This window comes from Bufo bufo, chromosome 3 (genome assembly GCF_905171765.1).
Source record: "Bufo bufo chromosome 3, aBufBuf1.1, whole genome shotgun sequence".
Taxonomy (NCBI): domain Eukaryota; kingdom Metazoa; phylum Chordata; class Amphibia; order Anura; family Bufonidae; genus Bufo; species Bufo bufo.
The window spans coordinates 305,698,321-305,721,245 of record NC_053391.1 but is presented as its reverse complement, the minus strand read 5'-3'; the positions used below and the strand labels follow the sequence as shown (position 1 = coordinate 305,721,245).

The window sequence follows — 22,925 nt, the reverse complement described above, 5'->3', positions numbered from 1 at the left end:
TATAACTTACAATTGCTAGAATCCTGTTTTCGATAAGTGGATCTGACCAGTCCTGAAATAAAAGTGGTAGACCTGGTTAAAAACCTGAAATCACTCAGTGTTATTTCAGCACATTTCCTGACATCTTGAGTCAAATGGACATAAACTAATGATAAACCGTCTGTGGACATCCAGTGTCACACCACTGGAATAGCTGAGATATCAGATTCTACATTATTAGGCGTTTTATAGCAAACATGGTCTCAATTTTATAAAAAAAAATATAAAAAAATGCAATTTGAGAATTTGTATATTACGTAAAATACAATGATGAGCAACATGTCCATCGTACTCTGACAGGCCTGGTGGTACAAGTGCTTAAAGGGTTTTTTCCCCAGAATCAAAGTCCACAGGACAGATGACAAGTGTCTGATCCCTGGGACATCTGACTGTTGGGACCCTCACTGATTACAACTACAGAGGTCCTGTGTCTCTCGTACATGCACACTGCCTCTTCACAGTCTAAATCTGGCAGTCCCACGAAGTGTACACGCTCATCTGCCGCTCTATCCACACGAGTCCCCTTCACAATAACAAGATGAAAGCTTAGACCTTTTTCCTGGAGGAAATATGTCTCACCTGAATGAACGGCACAGGCAATACTGGCTCTACTTATTATTCGAACAGGCTGCTTGAGCTACAAGATGATTTTTGCCGATGTGGTTTTGTGAAATTGGACACAGCTTTAAAAATAAACTGCCCCCCTCCTGACACTCAGTGGAGAGCACGCAAGCACTGGAGAACACAACACCCTTGGGAATGGGAAGTAAATCTGATAGAAGTCACTAATGATGATCCTTGCTACACAAGTTAGAACGTACAATAATGCATTCAGAACCATCATTTATATTGTTATGACTGAGCACTACCCGTGTGAATAGTTACCGCACCCAAGACACTACCTTCGTCACAAAGGGCCTACTGTCATTATTTGTACTGTGGCGAAGGATATTTTTGTTGGACTTGAGATGGAGCAATGGGTTTCTCATTTCACTGGGTAAACAGGGCTACTTTCGAAAGTGAAAATGAAAGTGTATCAGTCACGTTACATGACCTTATGCTTTCTCCTACAGGACCTTTCATCAAAACTACAGCAAGAATTAAGAAGAGGTTGCCCATAACAACCAATCAGGTTGTGAAAAACTAGAACCGGGATTTGATTGGCAACTGTGGCCAACACCTCTGCTTTGCCTTGAAAATACTCAGCCACCGCAAACGAACTTAAATCAACCCTGATTTCTTATAAAAATGCTGATGCTGCAAGAGAGTTTACTTTAAAGGGGTTCTGCACTTTCATTAAACTGATGATCTATCCTCTGGATAGATCAGCTTCTGATCGACGGGGGTCCGACACCCGGGACCCCCGCCGATCAGCTGTTTGAGAAGGCAGCGGCGCTCCAGCAGCGCCGCTGCCTTCTCACCGTTTACCGCCAGCCCACTGACGTCACGACTAGTATCAAATAGCGTGGGCGCGGCTAAGCTCCATTCAAGTGAATGGAGCTTAGCCGCGCCCACGCTATTTGATACTAGTCGTGACGTCAGTGGGCCGGCGGTAAACAGTGAGAAGGCCGCGCCGCTGCCTTCTCAAACAGCTGATTGGCGGGGGTCCCGGGTGTCGGACCCCCACCGATCAGAAGCTGATGATCTATCCAGAGGATAGATCAGTTAAATGAAAGTGCAGAATCCCTTTAAACAAAAAAAGCTCAATGCATTTTAAGTTTAAAAGAAAAAAGTTTCTACAGACATAATAAAAGTTTAATATACGTACTATACAAATTCTGCTTTGCTGAACTTCCTCTTATCTCTGGCATCTGGTACTGCTCTTTATTTAGAATGCTACCTAACCATATGACATACCTAATGACGGCGATTACCGCTGACAGACGTGACATAGCGATTAGCTGAAGCGTCACTAGACCCGTAACATATATCATGAAAACTGTACGGCTACAGAAATGTTTATTTCTTTTACACAGTCCCATAACAACGTGTAACCAATGATTGCTTGAATGCAATAACTGGTTTAAAAAGATTCTCCAACGGTTTTTAAATGATGACCTGGGATCCCCGCCAATTAGCTGTTTGAGAAGGCACTGAAACTCCAGTGAGGGCCGCGGCCTTCTCCCTACTCACCAGGCACAGCGCAGTACATTGGATAGCGGCTGCGCTTGGTATTGCACTCTGCCCCATTCCCTTGGATGGGACTGAGATGCTCCTAAGCCATGGGACCGATGAATGTGATGTCACTGGCCAAGGGTAAGCTGCGAGAGGGCAGCAGCGCTCACAGGAGTGCCGGTGCCTTCTCAAACAGCTGCTCAGCAGGGGCCCCATAGTACTCTACAATACAGGAACCATAAAAAAAAACAAAAAAAACAAACAAACAAACAAACAATCTCCCTCCCTTCCAACCACTTCTTCCATGCAAAAATAAAAAGAGCACAAAAGTGTAAAGATACCACCTAGTCCCTAGATTCCGTCTGCTTCTTCTCGAGCCAACTAGAGATATTGTCCACATGAAAACATTTGGGTAAAGCCAGAGCTGTATGTGCCTCTTATATGTTCACTAGCTCATCCAGGATAATTGATGCAAGCCTGCCATTGAAGACCAAATTGTTTAATGGACCCTACCTTATGATATATCCCCCTCTTCAGACAAATCAGGTGATTAACTCTGCTTTTCAGTTCCACAATGGATGGTACTACAGGATCCAGCGAGTAAGCAATTAATTTCCTGGTTTGGTATAAGATCTTGGCAACGGCCAGTTTAGTGTAATCCGAGGAGGGCAGGGTCTTTACACAGCCCAACACATAATGAAGTGGCATAGTAGGGACCTTAATCTGATACACAACATGTAATAGAGCCACAACTGCCTTCCTAAGATCAGCCAATAATGGACATTACCAAAATAGGTGCATGAAACCGGCCGTATCCTCTGGGTCTATGCAACACAAAGGCAGGCATTCGATATACCCTATGAAGAAGTTAGAGTTGCAATACTCTATGAGCGGGACTTAGGGATAGCCTAAGGCATATGATTGTGCATCAGCTGTCTATACAGAAAACAGGCGAGTCCACTAGTAGAGCTTACCTTGCCAAATATCTCATATACACTATTAGTATCAGGTACTATACAACGCGTTCTAGTTTGAACCTCCAAATCCAAAGCGTGTCTCAATTGCAAATATAAACAGAAAGATGCATGGGAGAGCGCAAATTCACAACAGAGATACATTCCCAGCCCTCAAATGAAACACAATCGCTTCCACCATGGTAAAGAGGTCCAGGCCCCATGACAAGTTCAAGAATACACGTACAAGAGTCCATGCCAGTTTCTGTCCCCAGCAGGGGCGTTGCTAGGGTCTCAAATGATCCGGGGCCCAAGCCCCAATAAATATAGCCCAGTTCTCTAAGTCGCCACCCCTCCCCCCGCACACCGCATTTTGCAGTACTCGCTATACAGCAGCACATACCTGTCACATCCAGTGCCTACCCAGGTGACATCTCCTCCGATGTAGATCTTCTCTGTCATCTTCTCCATTTGGTCCGTACAACTTCTTTCAGCCGCGCCTCATCTCTGCAGAGTGTGACACACAGACATCTTAGCTTCCTCACATTTCTATCATCACCCCCCCCCCCCCATCCTGGAGTCCCCACTGTGTTATCCTGCTGCTCGCTGTCCCCCCCAATAACCCCCAATTAGTACCCCCTTCTAGAATGCCCCCATTAGTAATACTGCCCCTACAGTGATAACGCTCCCCAAGAGTGCCCCCGTTAGTAGAAGAGCCCTCCAGTATTAATAATACCCTCATAGAGCCCCCAGTACAAATATGGCCCCCTATGGTTCCCCAGCAGCAATAAAGCTATCTACAGACTCCTCAGTAGTAAAAATGCGGATCTATAAGTCCCTCCTATAGAGCCCCCAGTAATAATAAGAAAGTCTATAATGTCCCCTGGATTTATTATACCCCTACAGTGCCCCCAGTATTTATACTGCCCCCTACTGTTATAATGGTCACCCTGAAGTGTCCCCAGTATTTAGAATGCCCCCTGTAGTTATTATTCCTCCCTCCACCATACAATCCCATGTAAATAACATCACACCATCTCTCCAGCCCCATCCAATATAAAGTCCCAAGTAAATAACATCACCTCCTCCCCAGCCACCTTCAAACATACAGTCCCAAGTAAACATCATCTCAACATTCAGTCCCCTGTAAATAACATTATCCCCCCCCACCAGCCACCTTCAACATACAGTCCCATGTAAATAACATCACTCCCTCCTTCAGACCCCTGTAACATTCAGTCCCATGTAAATAACATCACTCCTTCCCACAGCCACCATCAACATACAGTCCCATGTAAATAACATGACCCCTTCCCCAGCCACCTCCAACACACAGTTCCATGGAAATAATATCCCTCCCTTCAGCCCTAACATACAGTCCCAGTTAAATAACCTCAACTCCCAGCATTGCTCTGCCTCTCACTTCACTTACCTCACCACAGCTTCTTCCCCCAGGGCTTCTCCTCTTCACATGATGGTGACATCATCGCAGGTCCTTCTCAACCACTGCCTGTTTTACTGGTCACATGACCTGTGATGTCATCACAGGTCCTTCAGCTCTTCCAGTGCATTAAATTCAATTGTATTGCCGTCTTTAGGACGGCGATACAGTTGTATCTAGCAGGCAGGCAGGCCGGCCATTCCGGGCCTGGGACAAAAATAAATAAATCAGAGGCCCAGGCCCCCGGATGTTTTAACCTAGCAACGCCCCTGGTCCCCAGCCTTTAAAGTGATGTGGATGTACTTTTTAGCATTCCAGGTATATATTCGGGACAACTAAACCACCCTCATTACTTGTAATTTCTCTAACGAGAATATCTAATGATACATCTCTTTTTATTTATAAGAGATGCTGGTAAAGAAAAGAACAGACTCCTGCAAGGGTCATGTACACTGACAAAGAAAAAATTATGCACTCAGAATTTTTTTAGGGGGGAAATCGCTTGGCATGCAGTTATGTCTCAGGCAGATATGTAGATGCTTACAAGTGTGGTCTGATTAGATGCTGGGTCTTGCCATAAAAATGCTTCCCCACTGCCCTATAAAAGTCTCTCAGAGGCCACTTTTGGGCAGTGTACCCCTTGATGAGAGATTACCAACTACTAAACACCCCTCTATGACGCACTGAAAGATATTTTGCCCATTTGACAGACTTTAAAAGAGATGCATCACTGGACTGAGAAGCAGATGATATTTTCGATGAATACATCTAGGCTATTCTGATCTAGCTGTTAGGTGTTGGAAGCAATGGTCATATGAGGGCACATACACATGGCGAACAGGCTCCAGACGGCCCAGACAGACTACAAGTAGAGAGGATTGTTTGATACGCTGACAAGCATGAGCAGCTCCCACAGTTTTGTTGTCCACCATCCAGACACAGGCAGCACCTTCATTACACCCCCCGTCTCTGTCTACATCATTTCCAGGCGATTAACAGAAGGAAGTTTGCTGTCATGGCACCCGGTGTCTTGCCATTGACAACAAGTCACCATTGCCTTAATTTGCAGTGGTATCATGAACAAGAAACCTGGACTGCTACACACTGGAACCGTACGGTCTTTAGCAATAAATTCAAGTTCTGTTTGGGATCCGACAAAGGTCGCGTTTGACTCGAGTGTGGAGGTCTTGTGATAAATGCTTGAATCCTGTCCCAACTGCCTGTGCCAAAATCTGGGGAGCCATCGCATACCATAGTCGGTCACCCTTAAAAAGGGATGAGAGGAACTCTAACAGCTCAGAGACATGTACAGGACATCCTCTGGCCACGTGTTAGCATTTCTCAGAAGGACAAGGCTCATCTACTGTACACAAGTCAAGAATTTCCCAGGAATGTCGCCACCAGATTGCAACACTTCCTTGGCATGCACAAGTGCCAGAGTTATTGCCAATCAAGCATTTATGGGACCAGTTGAAATGCCAGCTTCAGCAACCTACAAGTGTGCAAGATCTACAGACTCAACTGCAGCATCTGTGAACAAATATGCCGCAGGACACCGTATGGAACCTGTATGCCTCCATGACCAACGATATCTGCTCTTGTATCCAGGTTAGAGGTAGCTCAACAGGTATTAGAACCTCATTTCAATTACAGTTTCCTCCAATCCTTTCGCTCTAATACTGTAATCACTTACACATTACATTCACACATATAAAGTTTAATTCAATTCCAACAACTCAGTCTTGGTGCCTTATTATTTTTGTTGTCAATGAGTGTGTATATGTATGAAGGACACCGCCACTGGTAGGCCTGCCACTATAAAAGCAGGTTCCATTTTTGTCTCCTTACTAGGAGCTCAAAACACTGACAAGGGCCAGACATACAGAATAGATTCACTGTACCTACCTTATGCAGCACTTCTGCTAGCTCAACACACAGTGCAATAACATCTCGGGTAGCCGAGTAATCGTTCAACCGTGTGAACAGATACCTGTTGATGGAAATTACATGCTAAAATTATACACAAAGTATAAAATATACAGCAAATGAATTGAAGCACAGTCTCAGTACAACACTGAAAATGTGAATTTTAACCCCTTCCTGACATGGCGCTTTTCCCTTTTTGCATTTCTGTTTTCTGCGTTCCTAGAGACATAACTTTTTTATTTTTCCATTCACATAGTGATATGAGGGGTTGGTTTTTTGGGGAAAAGTTGTACTTTCTATGGGCATTTAATATTGCACTTAATGTAGTGGAAAGCTGGAAAAAAATCCAAATGGGGTGGAATTGGAGAAAAATAAAAACACAATTCTACCAGTTTTATACTTTTTTTTATATTTAAAACTATGTCTGAGGGTTCATTTTTTGCTTTTTTTTTATTGAACAGAAAAGTGTGTATAATTTAATAAGTTTTTGATAATTTTTTTATTAAAATATTTTTTTTGCAAGGTGAGGCAACAAAATAAATTTTTATTTTTTTAAATTGGCCATTTTGATGTCCTTTTCCCGTTACGGCGTTCACCGTGCAGGAATGAATAAAATAAAATTTTAATATTTTAAAAGTTAAGACATTTTTGGACATGGCGATGGTACCGATCGAAGCACCACGATTTCCCGGGGATGGCTCAGATCAGATCTCTGCCTAACTCCATAAATGCCGCAATCACTATTGACCCTGGCATCTGACGGGTTAAATGACAGAGTTCGGTGTTATCACCAATCCTGGTCATTATGGCATTGTGCCTGCTGTATTATACTCCATACAATCCCTCAGCCACAATGACGTACAGGTACATTATTGTGGCTAAAGGGGTTTATAGTTATTGTTTAATTTTAGTTTTATTCTGAGGAAAGGGGGTAATTTGAATTTAGTATAAAAGTATGTAATGCTGCTAACTGCATGCCTACATTGCAATATACCTGTGATAGGCATCAGAGCCTCCAGCCTTTAAAGGGTTTCGGTCATCAGAAAAATCGTTATGTAGCTGGCTGACATTAGCGATGTGCTAATGTCAGCAGAACATAACTGTATGACTTATATCGCCCTGCCTGCCGCCATTCGCGCTAAATAATGACTTTTATAATATGCAAATGAGCCTCTAGGTGCTATTGGGGCGTACCTGCAGCACCTAGAGGCTTATTTGCATATTATAAAAGTCATTATTTAGCGCGAACGGAGGCAGGCAGGGCGATATAAGCACATCGCTAATGTCAGCCAGCTACATAACGATTTTTCTGATGACAGAAACCCTTTAACAACCAACAAAAGCTCCCAGGGCTGGAATAGCTCCCCAATGTGGCGATCGAGGGAGCCGTTCCAGCCACGGGAGCTTTTGAACACGGCAGGAGTTAAATGTCTGTGATCCACGTTATTGCCAATTGTAGACATTAGCCACAGGTGTGAAAAAGCACGCACCTGGCAATTATGACACCAGCTCCGCTTCAGAGCAGGTGCCATCTTTAAAGACCCAGTATCCACCGTACATGTACAGTGGATGTCATGATGGGATTAAACCCATCAAGTAGTAAACAACTTTTTTGCTTTAGATTTTTTTACTCCGCCACTTTTTTCTTAATTTTTCGTTTATATAGGCGTAACGGGCTACATTTTGCAGGACAAATTGTATTTTCTCATGGCACCATTTAACCTGTTAGTTTCACATCTGCAGCACAGAGATCCGGCCACCTAATCCGGCAGACAATGTCGAAAATTAGCCGGATACAAACCACAGCATGCGGCAGTTTGTGTTCAGCAGATTGTACGCATTTTTTGCCGAAATGCGGCCGGATCTCCGCCGGACCCAGTTTGCATCCAGAAATGCCAGATCTGGAGAATTCCGGAAGCTGTTCTCTGCTGGAACAGCCTGCTGGAATTCACATCGCAGATGTGAAAGCAGTCTTTTAAGTGACCATCTGTACATGTTTTCATGGTGGTCATAATGGATTTTAAACCAGGTTTACCCTGGCACAGATGTCTTGAGCAGGTGGGACAGGAGTCTGCCTACTCTACTGGAGATCCCAGCTGTTTAACCACTTAGATGCTGCAGTCAATATAGACTGACTTCTAAGTTGTTTCTAAGGGAGGGGGCTCCCTCTGTCACACATCTGCCCCCTGGGAATTTGATAGCTGCCATGTAAAGCCATTTTCACCCAGCAATTAGTGCATTAGTTTGCACTGGCAATATAATACTCTGTACAGTATAAGTAGTACAGCATATAATGGAGGCAAACGATTGAATGTCAAAGGACTTTTGTGAGACTAAAAATAAAAATGTAAGTTTTATTTAAAAAATTTCAAGTTAAGAAAAAATAAGAAAAAAAAGTCAACCATTTTCTGAAAAACTTTTTGAATAAAAAAAGAAAAACCAAAACCCCCTCCACATAATTGGTATCGCCACAAACATAACTACCTGAGGTGTACAATTATTCACAACTAAAAATAAATCAAGTAAATTTGATAGTGTTATATTTTTTTCTACTAACCGCTTTTTATCATAAGATGCGCCATCACTTTCCAATCACGTTCAGTTTCCCTGAAAAGCAGGGGCCCAGGAGTACCACTGTGCATGGAAATAATGGGGAGCTAAACCAGCAGAGCAGCCCCCTTATTCTCAGGAGCGGTGGGGATCTCCGACTACAATCAGTATACTCCGTAATTACCTGTTAAGCCAGGAGAAGAGGCCTCGTGCTGCGGAGATAATGTCTATGATGCAAGCCAGCTGTTTCTGAGTGGGAGATAAGGCCAAGGACGGTGAGGAGGCCTTCCTGAGGGTAAGGATGTGCGAACATAATATTCGGGACACTCGATACAGTTTATCAGTGAGAGACCTCAGAGTTTCACTGTGTAATTCATAGTGCTAAAATAGAAATAAAAATGTCACATGAATGCATCAGAAGGCACACATTAAAGGGGTGGTAAGAGTGAAAGTAAAAATTGATAAATGGCCAGGAAAGGGTTAAAATACAAGGTAGACCTGTTTCACAGTGGCCGCACAGCCTAAGGGCTCGTTCACACAAACGTATTTTGCGTTCCGCATACGGTCCATATACGGATTCATTTCAATGGGTCCGCAAAAGATGCGGACAGCACTTTGTGTGCTGTCCGCATCCATTGCTCCATTCCGTGGCCCCGCAAACATTATGAGGCATGTCCTATTCTTGTCCGTTTTGCGGACAAGAATAGGCATTTCTATAATGGGCCTCCTGTTCCATTCTGCAAATTGCAGAAGGCACATGGGCGGTATCAGTTTTGGAAAAAACGGCACGATCGTGTGAATGAGCCCTAAGGCAGTCCGACATGGGGTGCTGGGAATCAACCAGACAAAAACCTTTTGTCCAGCCGTTTCTCAGTATATTTGACGGCTTCTAGCCGGATCATATTATAGTTAATGGGATCCATGCCTCCATGTGTTTTCCGCACTTTTTTTGGCAAAGATCTGCGCCAAAAATCTGAAGCAGAAAATGCACCTTTGCCATGAAGTGAACAGCCATTGGTTAAAAAAAAAAAAAAAAAGGAAGATTTTTTCAGTGTTTTCAAAATCCGTCATATGAACATCCCTTTACAGATTCAAACCCCTATGGTTCCAGCAATGCCACAATGATCTTCCCCACTGCTGCAGCGATGATCATCTTGGCTTTAGCAATGAAGTGCCTGTATACCACAGAAGCCAATCACTGTCCTCAGGAGTATATACTGTAGCAGGAGACCAGTGATTGGTGACGTGACACGGTTACTTCTCCTCTGCAGCCATGTAAACCAAAACAAGTCAGAAGGACTAGAGGATGACACTGGAGCGGAAAGGGGGCTGAACTGGTAAATATAACTTGTATTATTATTTTAACCCCTTCCCTTAAAAGGGTTGGCTCACTTCAGCAAATATTGTTTATTATGTAGAGGAGGTTAATACAAGCCACTTACTAATGTATTGCGATTGTCCATATTGTCTCCTTTGCTGGCTGAATCCCTTTTACCATCACATGATACACTGTTCATTACAACCAACCTGTAATTTATCAGCGATGGCCGTGCTAGCACATTATAGGAAAAAGCATCGACCTATGTGTGCAACCATGGTCCTGGCCACTAGACAATTCGGCGCTTTTTCCTATACTGTGTAAGTAGAGTTGAGCGAACACCTGGTGTCACGGCTGTATGTGAGCAACAAGAGCATGCACAGAAAATAGAGCTACTGACCGGACCCAAACTAGGGAGGATAAAGAGTGACCCCTGTCAGACCCTCAAAGCTCTCCCTATGCTGCTAAGCCCATGCCCGGATCCAAATGGTGGAACGAGGCATGCCCGCGTACCTAAGACTGATGACCACTGTAACCCCTACAATAGTGGAAGGGGCACGGCCACCGGTGCCCTGCTCAGTATATGGAGGGAACCGTGGTCGCCTCGGATCCAGTCAGAAAACACACAGATACACTACAATGTCTGCACACTTAGCTGAAGGAGCTGCAGCCGCAGTGAAGACGGATCCAAAGACAGGCTGGCAATATCCGGAGTACTTGCTGCAGCAGAACACAGGTCCAGTGAAAGGATAGCATACAAGGGAAGATACTCAAGCAAGAGCTACAACTCAAATGAGAAATATAATCCACACACTACAAAAGGAGGAGGGGTGATTTAAAGGCAGGGAAATCAAACGCAGGAGGAACAGCTGGGAGGAAGGAAACAGAAAGTAAAGAGCTCATCACAGGGGCGGAGAAACAGGGCAGTGAGAACTCCTCCAAGCTCTAGTAGTGACATCATCACAGGGGTGGAGAAACAGAGCTGTGAGAACGTCTCAAAGCTCTGGTAGTGACACCTGGATGTTTGGGTTCGAGAAGTTCGGCCGAACTTCCCGGAACTGTTCGGGTTCGGGATCCAAACCCGACTCGAACTTCGTCCCGAACCCGAACCCCATTGAAGTCAATGGGGACCCAAACTTTTCGGCACTAAAAAGGCTGTAAAACAGCCCAGGAAAGAGCTAGAGGGCTGCAAAAGGCAGCAACATGTAGGTAAATCTCTTGCAAACAAATGTGGATAGGGAAATGAATTAAAAAAAAAAAATAAAAAAATTAACCAATATCAATTGGACAGAGGTCCCATAGCAGAGAATCGGGCTTCACGTCAGCAGAGAATCAGTCTCTTCATGCCATAGCAGAGAATCTGGCTTCATGTCAGCAGAGAATCAGGCTTCACGTCACCCACCACTGGAACAGGCCACTGTCACATATTTAGGCCCAGGCAGAGGAGAGAGGTCCCATAACAGAGATTCAGGCTTCATGTCAGCACAGAATCAGTCTTCATGTCATAGCAGAGAATCAGGCTTCACGTCACCCACCACTGGAACAGGCCACTGTCACACATTTAGGCCCAGGCACCAAGGCAGAGGAGAGAGGTCCCATAACAGAGATTCAGGCTTCATGTCAGCACAGAATCAGTCTTCATGTCATAGCAGAGAATCAGGCTTCACGTCACCCACCACTGGAACAGGCCACTGTCACATATTTAGGCCCCGTCACCCAGACAGAGGAGAGGTTCATTCAACTTTGGGTTGCCCCGCAATATAATGGTAAAATGAAAATAAAAATAGGATTGAATGAGGAAGTGCCCTGGAGTACAATAATATATTGTTAAGGGGAGGTAGTTAATGTCTAATCTGCACAAGGGATGGACAGGTCCTGTGGGATCCATGCCTGGTTCATTTTTATGAACGTCAGCTTGTCCACATTGGCTGTAGACAGGCGGCTGCGTTTGTCTGTAATGACGCCCACTGCCGTGCTGAATACACGTTCAGACAAAACGCTGGCCGCCGGGCAGGCCAGCACCTCCAAGGCATAAAAGGCTAGCTCTGGCCACGTGGACAATTTGGAGACCCAGAAGTTGAATGGGGCCGAACCATCAGTCAGTACGTGGAGGGGTGTGCACAGGTACTGTTCCACCATGTTAGTGAAATGTTGCCTCCTGCTAACACGTTCCGTATCAGGTGGTGGTGCAGTTAGCTGTGGCGTGGTGACAAAACTTTTCCACATCTCTGCCATGCTAACCCTGCCCTCAGAGGAGCTGGCCGTGACACAGCTGCGTTGGCGACCTCTTGCTCCTCCTCTGCCTTCGCCTTGGGCTTCCACTGGTTCCCCTGTGACATTTGGGAATGCTCTCAGTAGCGCGTCTACCAACGTGCGCTTGTACTCACGCATCTTCCTATCACGCTCCAGCGTAGGAAGTAAGGTGGGCACATTGTCTTTGTACCGGGGATCCAGCAGGGTGGCAACCCAGTAGTCCACACACGTTAAAATGTGGGCAACTCTGCTGTCGTTGAGCAGGCACTGCAGCATGTAGTCGCTCATGTGTGCCAGGCTGCCCAGAGGTAAGGACAAGCTGTCCTCTGTGGGAGGCGTATCGTCATCGTCCTGTGTTTCCCCCCAGCCACGCACCAGTGATGGGCCCGAGCTGCTTTGGGTGCCACCCCGCTGTGAACATGCTTCATCCTCATCCTCATCCTCCTCCTCATCCTCGTCCTCCAGTAGTGGGCCCTGTCTGGCCACATTTGTACCTGGCCTCTGGTGTTGCAAAAAACCTCCCTCTGAGTCACTTCGAAGAGACTGGCCTGAAAGTGCTAAAAATGACCCCTCTTCCTCCTGGGCCACCTCCTCTTCCATCATCGCCCTAAGTGTTTTCTCAAGGAGACATAGAAGTGGTATTGTAACGCTGATAACGGCGTCATCGCCACTGGCCATGTTGGTGGAGTACTCGAAACAGCGCAACAGGGCACACAGGTCTCGCATGGAGGCCCAGTCATTGGTGGTGAAGTGGTGCTGTTCCGCAGTGCGACTGACCCGTGCGTGCAGCAGCTGAAACTCCACTATGGCCTGCTGCTGCTCGCACAGTCTGTCCAGCATGTGCAAGGTGGAGTTCCACCTGGTGGGCACATCGCATATGAGGCGGTGAGCGGGAAGGCCGAAGTTACGCTGTAGTGCAGACAGGCGTGCAGCAGCAGGGTGTGAACGCCGGAAGCGCGAACAGACGGCCCGCACTTTATGCAGCAGCTCTGACATGTCGGGGTAGTTGCGAATGAACTTCTGCACCACCAAATTCAGCACATGCGCCAGGCAAGGGATGTGCGTCAAACCGGCTAGTCCCAGAGCTGCAACGAGATTTCGCCGATTATCGCACACCACCAGGCCGGGCTTGAGGCTCACCGGCAGCAACCACTCGTCGGTCTGTTGTTCTATACCCCGCCACAACTCCTGTGGCGGCAGCAGCAGTAGCAGAAGAGGCCGAGGCGGCAGCAGCAGAAGAGGTAGCAGGGGGAGCCTGAGTGACTTCTTTGTTTTTAAGGTGTTTACTCCACTGCAGTTCATGCTTTGCATGCAGGTGCCTGGTCATGCAGGTTGTGCTAAGGTTCAGAACGTTAATGCCTCGCTTCAGGCTCTGATGGCACAGCGTGCAAACCACTCGGGTCTTGTCGTCAGCACATTGTTTAAAGAAGTGCCATGCCAGGGAACTCCTTGAAGCTGCCTTTGGGGTGCTCGGTCCCAGATGGCGGCGGTTAGTAGCAGGCGGAGTCTCTTGGCGGCGGGTGTTCTGATTTTGCCCACTGCTCCCTCTTTTGCTACGCTGTTGGCTCGGTCTCACCACTGCCTCTTCATCCAAACTGTGAAAGTCAGTGGCACGACCTTTATTCCATGTGGGGTCTAGGACCTCATCGTCCCCTGCATCGTCTTCCACCCAGTCTTGATCCCTGACCTCCTGTTCAGTCTGCACACTGCAGAAAGACGCAGCAGTTGGCACCTGTGTTTCGTCATCATCAGAGACGTGCTGAGGTGGTATTCCCATGTCCTCATCATCAAGAAACATAAGTGGTTGTGCGTTAGTGCATTCTATCTCTTCCACCGCTGGGGAAGGGCTAGGTGGATGCCCTTGGGAAACCCTGGCAGCAGAGTCTTCAAACAGCATAAGAGACTGCTGCATAACTTGAGGCTCAGACAGTTTCCCTGATATGCATGGGGGTGATGTGACAGACCGATGGGCTTGGTTTTCATGCGCAGTCTGTGCGCTTTCTGCAGAAGACTGGGTGGGAGATAATGTGAACGTGCTGGATGCACTGTCGGCCACCCAATTGACTAATGCCTGTACCTGCTCAGGCCTTACCATCCTTAGAACGGCATTAGGCCCCACCAAATATCGCTGCAAATTCTGCTGGCTACTGGGACCTGAGGTAGTTGGTTCACTAGGATGTGTGGCTGTGGCAGAACGGCCACGTCCTCTCCCAGCACCAGAGGGTCCACTAACACCACCATGACCATGTCCGCGTCCCTTATTAGATGTTTTCCTCATTGTTCCCGTTCACCACAATTTTGAAAATGGCAAATTTGGGAATAGTTTTTCAACCCAGAACAAAAACTGTGCTTTTACGGTCACTATAAATAACTTGACCAGCTAAAACAGTACAGATTTGGTTGAATAGAAATGTGAGGCCTATTTTTTTTTGCGCTGTGTGACAGGTATACTTTTAATCACAGAATTAGACTTGTATCTGCACGGTAGCGTGTGTGTTAAGTTTTTCTGAATGACACTATCAGCACCTTGAATCTAAGATATCCTTTTTGGGATAGATTTCAAGTAGGCCTCATATAGCAGAAACTACTTATTTTGAGAATGGCAAATTTGGGAATAGTTTTTCAACCCAGAACAAAAACTGTGCTTTTACGGTCACTACAAATAACTTGACCAGCTAAAACAGTACAGATTTGGTTGAATAGAAATGTCAGGTCTATTTTTTAGGCGCTGGGTGACAGGCTCAACTTGCCCCTGATGTAGTATATGGCCAAAAAATAACCACACTATTGATGGTTAAATGCACTTGGGTGACACAGGCTCAGCCTGCACCTGATGTAGTATATGGCCAAAAATTAACCACACTGTTGATGGTTAAATGCACTTGGTGGTAGCTTGTGCTGGCGCACCACAAGCCACAAAATGGCCGCCGATCACCCCAGAAAAAAGTGATCTAAAAACGCTCTGGGCAGTCTAAAAAAAGTGAGCAATTCGATATTAGCACTTCAATGATCCACAGCTGGAGATCGATCACAGAACGAAGTCTTTTGGAGGAGTTAATCTGCCTAATGTCGCCCTAACGTCGCAGCAGCAACCTCTCCCTATGCTTGAATCAGCAGAGTGACGTGCAGCGCTACGTGACCCAAGCTTATATAGAGGCTGGGTCACATGCTGCACTGGCCAATCACAGCCATGCCAATAGTAGGCAAGGCTGTGATGGCCTCTTGGGGCAAGTAGTATGACGCTTGTTGATTGGCTGCTTTGCAGCCTTTCAAAAAGCGCCAAGAAAGCGCCGAACACCGAACCCGAACTTTTACGAAAATGTTCGGGTCCGTGTCACGGACACCCCAAAATTCGGTACGAACCCGAACTATACAGTTCGGGTTCGCTCATCCCTATGTGTAAGCACAACCACCTCGGATGGATTGCAGGGTGGTCGTAACCATGGAAACGAGCAGTGTATAATGTGATGGAAAAATGGATCCAGCCAGCAAAAGAAGCAATATGGACAATAACAATACATAAATAAGAGGCATGTATTAACCCCTTCACGACCCTCCCATTTTTCACCTTAAGGACCAGGCCATTTTTTGCAAATCTGACATGTGTCACTTTATGTGATGATAACTCTGGAACGCTTTTACTTATCCATTCTGAGACTGTTTTCTCATCACATATTGTATTTATGACAGTGGTAAATTTGAATCAAAATATTTCATTTTTATTTATAAAAATATATATATTAGGGATCGACCGATTATCGGTTTGGCCGATATTATCGGCCGATATTGAGGATTTTGAACGTTATCGGTATCGGCATCTATTTTGCCGATATACCGATAACATATAGGGAACACAGAACGCGCTGCTCTCAGCGCTCTCTGTGTTCCCTCCGCAGCACAGGGGAGAAGGAAGCAGTGTCTCCTCCCCCTGTGCTGCTGCTGCCGCTGCCGCCAATGAGAGGAGAGAACATAAGAGGAGGGAGGGGCTGTGGCCACTGCGCCACCAATAAAGATAAGTCTCTCATTCATTCATATACAGGAGGCGGGAGCTGGCTGCAGAATCACATAGCCGGCTCCCGACCTCTATGAGCGATAGCTGCGATCCGCGGTAGTTAACTCCTCAGGTGCCGCGGATCGCAGCTACCGCTCATAGAGGTCGGGAGCCGGCTATGTGATCCTGCAGCCAGCTCCCGCCTCCTGTATATGAATGATTGAGAGACTTATCTTCATTGGTGGCACAGTGCGCCCCCCCCCAAGCCCCCCAGTATTAATCATTGATGGCGCAGTGCGCCCCCCACCCCCATCCCAATCCGGGCCAATAGTAAAAACATTGGTGGCGCAGTGCGCCCCCCCCCCCCCCCCTATTACTCATTGGTGGCAGTGGCCACAGGATCCCCTCTCCCCTGCTCCTCCGATCGGAGCCCCAGCTGTGTAAGCCTGGGGCTCCGATCGGTTACCATGGCAGCCAGGACGCTATTGAAGCCCTGGCTGCCATGGTAAGCTCCATGCTGCTGTGTGCACTATGCACAGAGCAGCAGGGACAGTGTGAGCTCCTATTCACCCTGATAGAGATCTATCAGGGGGAATAGGACAAGGGTTCTAGTCCCTAAGGGGGCTAAAAGTTAGTAAAAAAAAAAATGAAAAGATTTATAAAAAAAAAAAAATACACATTAACAATAAACATATTAATTTTCAGCAGATTTGTGTAGGAATTTTTTTTTTTCTCAAAAATGAAAATTCCCAGAATATCGGTATAAATTATCGGCTATCGGCCTGAAAGTTCACAAATTATCGGTATCGGCCCTAAAAAAATCAATATCGGTCGATCCCTAATATATATATATATATATAAAATATATTTACCAAAAATTTAGAAAAATTAGCAATTTTCAAAATTTCTATTTCTCTGCTTTTTAAAACAGATAGGGATACCTCCTAAAATAGTTATTACTTCACATTTCCCATATGTCTACTTCATGTTTGTATCATTTTGTAAATTACATTTTATATTTTGGAGATGTTAGAAGGCTTAGAAGCAAATCTTAATATTTTTAAGAAAATTTACAAACCGCACTTTTTAAGGACCAGTTCAGGTCTGAAGTCACTTTGTGAGGCTTACATAATAGAAACCACCCATAAATGGCCCCACTTTAGAAACTACACCCCTCAAGGTATTCAAAACTGATTTTACAAACTTTGTTAACCCTTTAGGAGATGAAATTTCTGAATTTCACTTTTTTGGCAGATTTTCCATTTTAATCCATTTTTTTTCCAGTAATAAAGCAAGGGTTAACAGCCAAACAAAACGCAATATTTATTACCTTGATTCTGTAGTTTATAGAAAAACCCCATATGTGGTGGTAAACTGCTGTATGGGCACACGGCAAGGCCCAGAAGGAAAGGAGCGCCATATGGTTTTTAGAAGGCAGATTTCACTGGGGTAATAATTTTAAAGTTGCCATGTCCCATTTAAAGACCCCCTGATGCAACCCTAGAGTAGAAACTCCAAAAAAGTGACCCCATTTTGGAAACTATGGGATAAGATGGCAGTTTTGTTGGTACTATTTTAGGTTGCTCTATATTACACTTTTTGTGAGGCAAGGTAACAAAAAAATAGCTGTTTTGGCACTGTTTTTTACAATGTTCATCTGACAGGTTAGATCATGTTGTATTGTTATAGAGTAGGTTGTTACGACGCAAAAATACCAAAAATGACAATTTTGTTTGGTTTTGTTTCAGTTTTACATAATAAAGCATTTTTGAAAAAAATTATTTTTTAGTGTCTCCATATTCTGAAAGCCATAGTTTTTTTTTGTTTTTTGGGCAACTGTTTTATGTAGGGGCTGATTTTTTGGGGGTATGAGATGACGGTTTGATCAATTTTTATAATGAAAATCTATGGTGTCGCACTGCGACATGCTGCGACTGACGCGACAGTTGCAGAAAAATCCATTTTGGATGGGTTTTTTGCGACTGTTGTGTCACAGTCGCAGCATGTTGCAGTGCGACACCATAGACTATCCTTTTAAAACTTGTCGTGCGAATAGCCCTAGCCTTAGGGTGCATATGACTTTTTGTTCGCTTGGTATTACACATTTTGTGATGTAAGACACCATGAAACTTTTTGACACCGTTTTTTTTTTTTTTTTTTATGGTGTTAACCTGAGGGGTTAGATCATGTGATTTTTATACAGCAGGTTGTTACGGATGCGGCAATACCTAAGGCTACTTTCACACTAGCGTTCGGAGCGGATCCGTCTGATGTTTCATCAGACGGATCCGCTCCGATAATGCAGACGTTTGCATCCGTTCAGAATGGATCCGTCTGCATTATAACTTAGAAAATTTTCTAAGTCTGAAAGTAGCCTGAGCGGATCCGTTCAGACTTTACATTGAAAGTCAATGGGGAACGGATCCGCTTGAAGATTGAGCCATATGGTGTCATCTTCAAGCGGATCCGTCCCCATTGACTTCCATTATAAGTCTGGACGGATCCGCTCGCCTCCGCACGGCCAGGCGGACACCCGAACGCTGCAAGCAGCGTTCAGGTGTCCGCTCACTGAGCGGAGCAGGGGCTGAGCGCTGGCAGGCGGATGCATTCTCAGTGGATCCGCCTCCACTGAGAATGCATCAGGGCTGGACGGTTGCGTTCAGGACCGCTCGTGAGCCCCTTCAAACGGAGCTCACGAGCGGACACCTGAACGCAGGTGTGAAAGTAGCCTAATATGTATACTTTTTTTTATTTATTTAAGCTTTATACAATAAAAGCATTTTTGAAACACAAAAAAAACCAAACTTGTTTTAGTGTCTCCATATTCTGAAAGCCAGTTCTTTTAATTTTTTGCCCGATTGTTTTATGTAGGGGCTCATTTTTTGTGGGATGAGGTGACCGTTTCATTGGTACTATTTTAGGGGGGCATACAACTTTTTGGTCGCTTGGTGTTGCACTTTTTGTGATGTAAGGTGACAAAAAAATTATTGTTTTAGCACAGTTTTTATTTTATTTTTTCCTACGGCGTTCAGGTGAGGGGGTGGATCACGTGATATTTTTGTAGAGCCAGTCGTTACGGACACTGCAATACCTTTTATGCTGACAGCCTGCCTAAGGCCTCATGCACACGGTCTGCGGTCTGCAAATTGCGGATACGCAAAACACGGATGGCGTCCGTGTGCGTTCCGAAATTTGTGGAAGGGCACGGACAGCCATTAATATTACTGCCTATTCTTGTCCGCAAAACGCGGACAAGAATAGGACAGGTTATATTTTTTTCTGCGGACCACGGAGCAGCGCAATGGATGCGGACAGCACACGGAGTGCTGTCCACATCTTTTGCGGCCCCATTAAAGTGAATGGGTCCGCATCCGAGCCGCCAAAACTGCGGCTCGGATGCGGACCAAAACAACAGCCATGTGCATGAGGCCTAAGGGACTGGATCTCACAAGCTTCCCTAAATGGCAAGTTCCGATGCCTATGGAAGGAATGCACTGCAGCGCGGGGACCCGATGGGGAAGCAGAGGGCAACCGTACCCTCCACATGCCACGGTCAGCTTTGACCGCAGCATACAAGGTTTTTTCACTGATGCCGGCGTATGCTGCAGGGTCCTGACGGTCAGTGACTGCCGGGTAAGTGCCTCTGATCGGGCAGACACCGCTTCTGCCCCCGCCCGATCAGCCCACTGTACATGTGTACGGCGCTGGTCCTTAAAGGGAGTCTTTCACCTAAAATCACCATTATAGAACACTAACATCAGGACCTCCATGACATTCCCCATATTAGAATGCTACCTTCCATATTGCTGTCCATCGCCGATTCTCTCAGAAAAACACTTTTTTAATTCAATGTTACTTAGCTTCTGAAGGTGCCCAGGGGCGGCGTTCATTCAGCTGTTGCCCAGGCCCCTCGTCGCTATTCATATGAAACCCTTCATATGGAAGGTAGCATTCTAATATGGGGAATGTAATGGAGGTCCTGATGTTAGTGTTCTATAATGGTGATTTTAGATGAAAGACTCCCTTTAAGTCATGTTCACCAGCGCCGTACATGTACAGCGAGGGTCCTTAAGGGGTTAGAGGACCTGTCACCGCTCCTGACATGCCTGTTTTAATAGCTACATGCATTCCCCATATAATAACAATTCTGGAGCATCTATTCTTATGTCTCTATGTTGTGCCGTTCCTTTATTATTTCTACTAGAAGTTATGAATGAATTGCTAGCAGTCTGTAGTAAGGGTACAGAGGGGTGGTAACCAGTTGGGGGTGTGTTCATGCACAGACTGACTCTATCCAATCAGTGCTGCCATTGTCAGACTGTGCAGGTACACACCCCCAACTGGTTACCTCCCCCCTGTACCCTTACTGAAGGCTAATAGCAACTCATTCATAGCTTCTAGCAGGAATAATAAAGGAACGGCACAACATAGAGCCGTAAGAATAGAAGCTCCAGAATTGTTATTACATGGGGAACGCATGTCAGGAGTGGTGACAGGTCCTCTTTAACTTTCTGTACATGATAAATGCCATTTACTGAAGTGAGGCAACCCCTTTAAGCTACTTAAATATGAAAAAAGAGCTTAGGGGTCTTCTCTAAACATTTATCATCTGTCCACAAGATGGGTGATAAGCCTATGAGGTCTGATCCAGAAAGCTCTCCATTCATTTCTATGGGACAGAGATAGTCAAGCACACACCGCTCCATTCTCATAGGGTACCCTTGTTCTCATGATTAGGATCAGAGTCCACCCCCCCCTCAGTGGTCTAGCTTTTATCACCTATCCTATGTACGGGTGGTACATGAAAAAACCCCTTGAAATAGGACTACAGTGCTTTTACCAGCATTCCTCCAAAGAACTTTACACAGTTAATATAAAAATTGAATAAAAAAGAACAGGAATCGATTGGAGAGGCCAATCTAAGATAAGGTTGTTCTGGGCATTCTGGAAATGAGGGTCCTTTGTAAACAGATTTGGGGGAAGGGGGGCTTCAAAGAGAATAATGATGTCATTTGTAATGGCACACAACAAGGACTCCACCTACCATTTATAAAACGGGTACCCGAGGGCCTGGGTACAACTACTACATCTGTATACCCTATAGCTAAACCCCTGCTTATGACCGTAAAGAACTTCTGTAGGCCTTCTCCATCTTGTGACCAGATGTTCTCTCCAGATTTCATGGACTTCTTCAAGTTTACTACATCCTTACCAAGGCGCACAGCTGTTCCACAGCCTCCAAAAATATCTCCTGGTGTCCAATGCTCCTGACTCCTAGGGCATCAAGATGCTGAGGGGACAGGTCCAGCAGATCCTGCCCCGTGATCCTCCACCCCTGGCAGGGGTACTGCTGGACTGCAGGGTCCAGACCTGTGGACATACATACAGCTGGTCACTCAGCAGAGGAGATCACGAACATAAATTCCAGTGCCTCCCAGTCCACCGTCACTTCACTAACACCCCATTATCATCCCCACCCACTGCCCTATCTATGACGCTGCAACTCCAATGAAGTCCACACCACAGCTTACACAGTAAAGTGGCACAGGTGTATAAAGAGGGCCGCCACTGTATGTACTCACCCTCTAAGTAGCCTCTCACTGTGTCCGGAGACCATGAAGAGATAAGCTCCATACTCCCGCACTTCCTGGCGGACCACCCTGGTGACGTCACGCAGGTAAATGTCCTGCAGGGAGAGGAAGCGCCAGTGGCCACGCCCCTCCGCTCTGACTGGAGAAGGTCGGGAATGACTTTCGCTGCCAGTAGCTGCAGCCACTGCATTCCTCCGCTCCAGGCGGCACGTCACTGTGCTGGCTTTTATTATTTATTTATTTTTACATATTTTTGTCATGTTTTTACACCTCTCCTGCTCCCTCGCCACCAAATTAAAATGTTACAAGAAAATGACATGAAAAATAAATAATCGGGAAAAAATAGTTCATGGCTTACACTGTGACTGCCCCTGATATATTCAGGGCCACAGGTCCCTCTCAGGCTGCACCTAAGTCACCATAGGGTGACAATGTGAATTAACATAGCCTAATAATAAGGGTGCATTCAGTATCGCACTGGGGTGCCTAGGGCCCACCAGTAAAATTTGTTTTGGGTGCCCACTGTACGGATACATTCAAATACTCACACAGCAGCAAGATGCTACCAGTAAGGCCTCCTGCACATGACCGTTTTTTCCCCCCGTTTACTGGCCATTTTTTGTGTTCCGTATACGGAACCATTCATTTCAATGGTTCCGCAAAAAAAAACGGAATGTACTCCGTATGCATTCCGTTTCCGTTTTTCCGTTCCGTTTAAAGATAGAACATGTCCTATTATTGCCTGCAA

At 45.7% G+C, this 22,925-nt stretch overlaps 1 protein-coding gene across 1 annotated transcript in view; it reads right to left on the bottom strand.

The window, feature by feature from the left end:
* The window catches only part of CNKSR1 (connector enhancer of kinase suppressor of Ras 1), a 62,311-nt gene extending 40,022 nt beyond the window's left edge, over nucleotides 1-22,289 (bottom strand). The window contains exons 1-5 of the mRNA XM_040424235.1: nucleotides 22,169-22,289; nucleotides 21,799-21,956; nucleotides 9,209-9,405; nucleotides 6,454-6,538; nucleotides 11-52 (exon numbers count right to left, since the gene is read on the bottom strand). Of these exons, the coding sequence (XP_040280169.1) occupies nucleotides 11-52; nucleotides 6,454-6,538; nucleotides 9,209-9,405; nucleotides 21,799-21,956; nucleotides 22,169-22,220 (534 nt within the window). The 5' untranslated portion in view covers nucleotides 22,221-22,289. The remainder of the gene's footprint in view (nucleotides 1-10; nucleotides 53-6,453; nucleotides 6,539-9,208; nucleotides 9,406-21,798; nucleotides 21,957-22,168) is intronic.
* Between the last annotated feature and the right edge of the window lie 636 nt (nucleotides 22,290-22,925).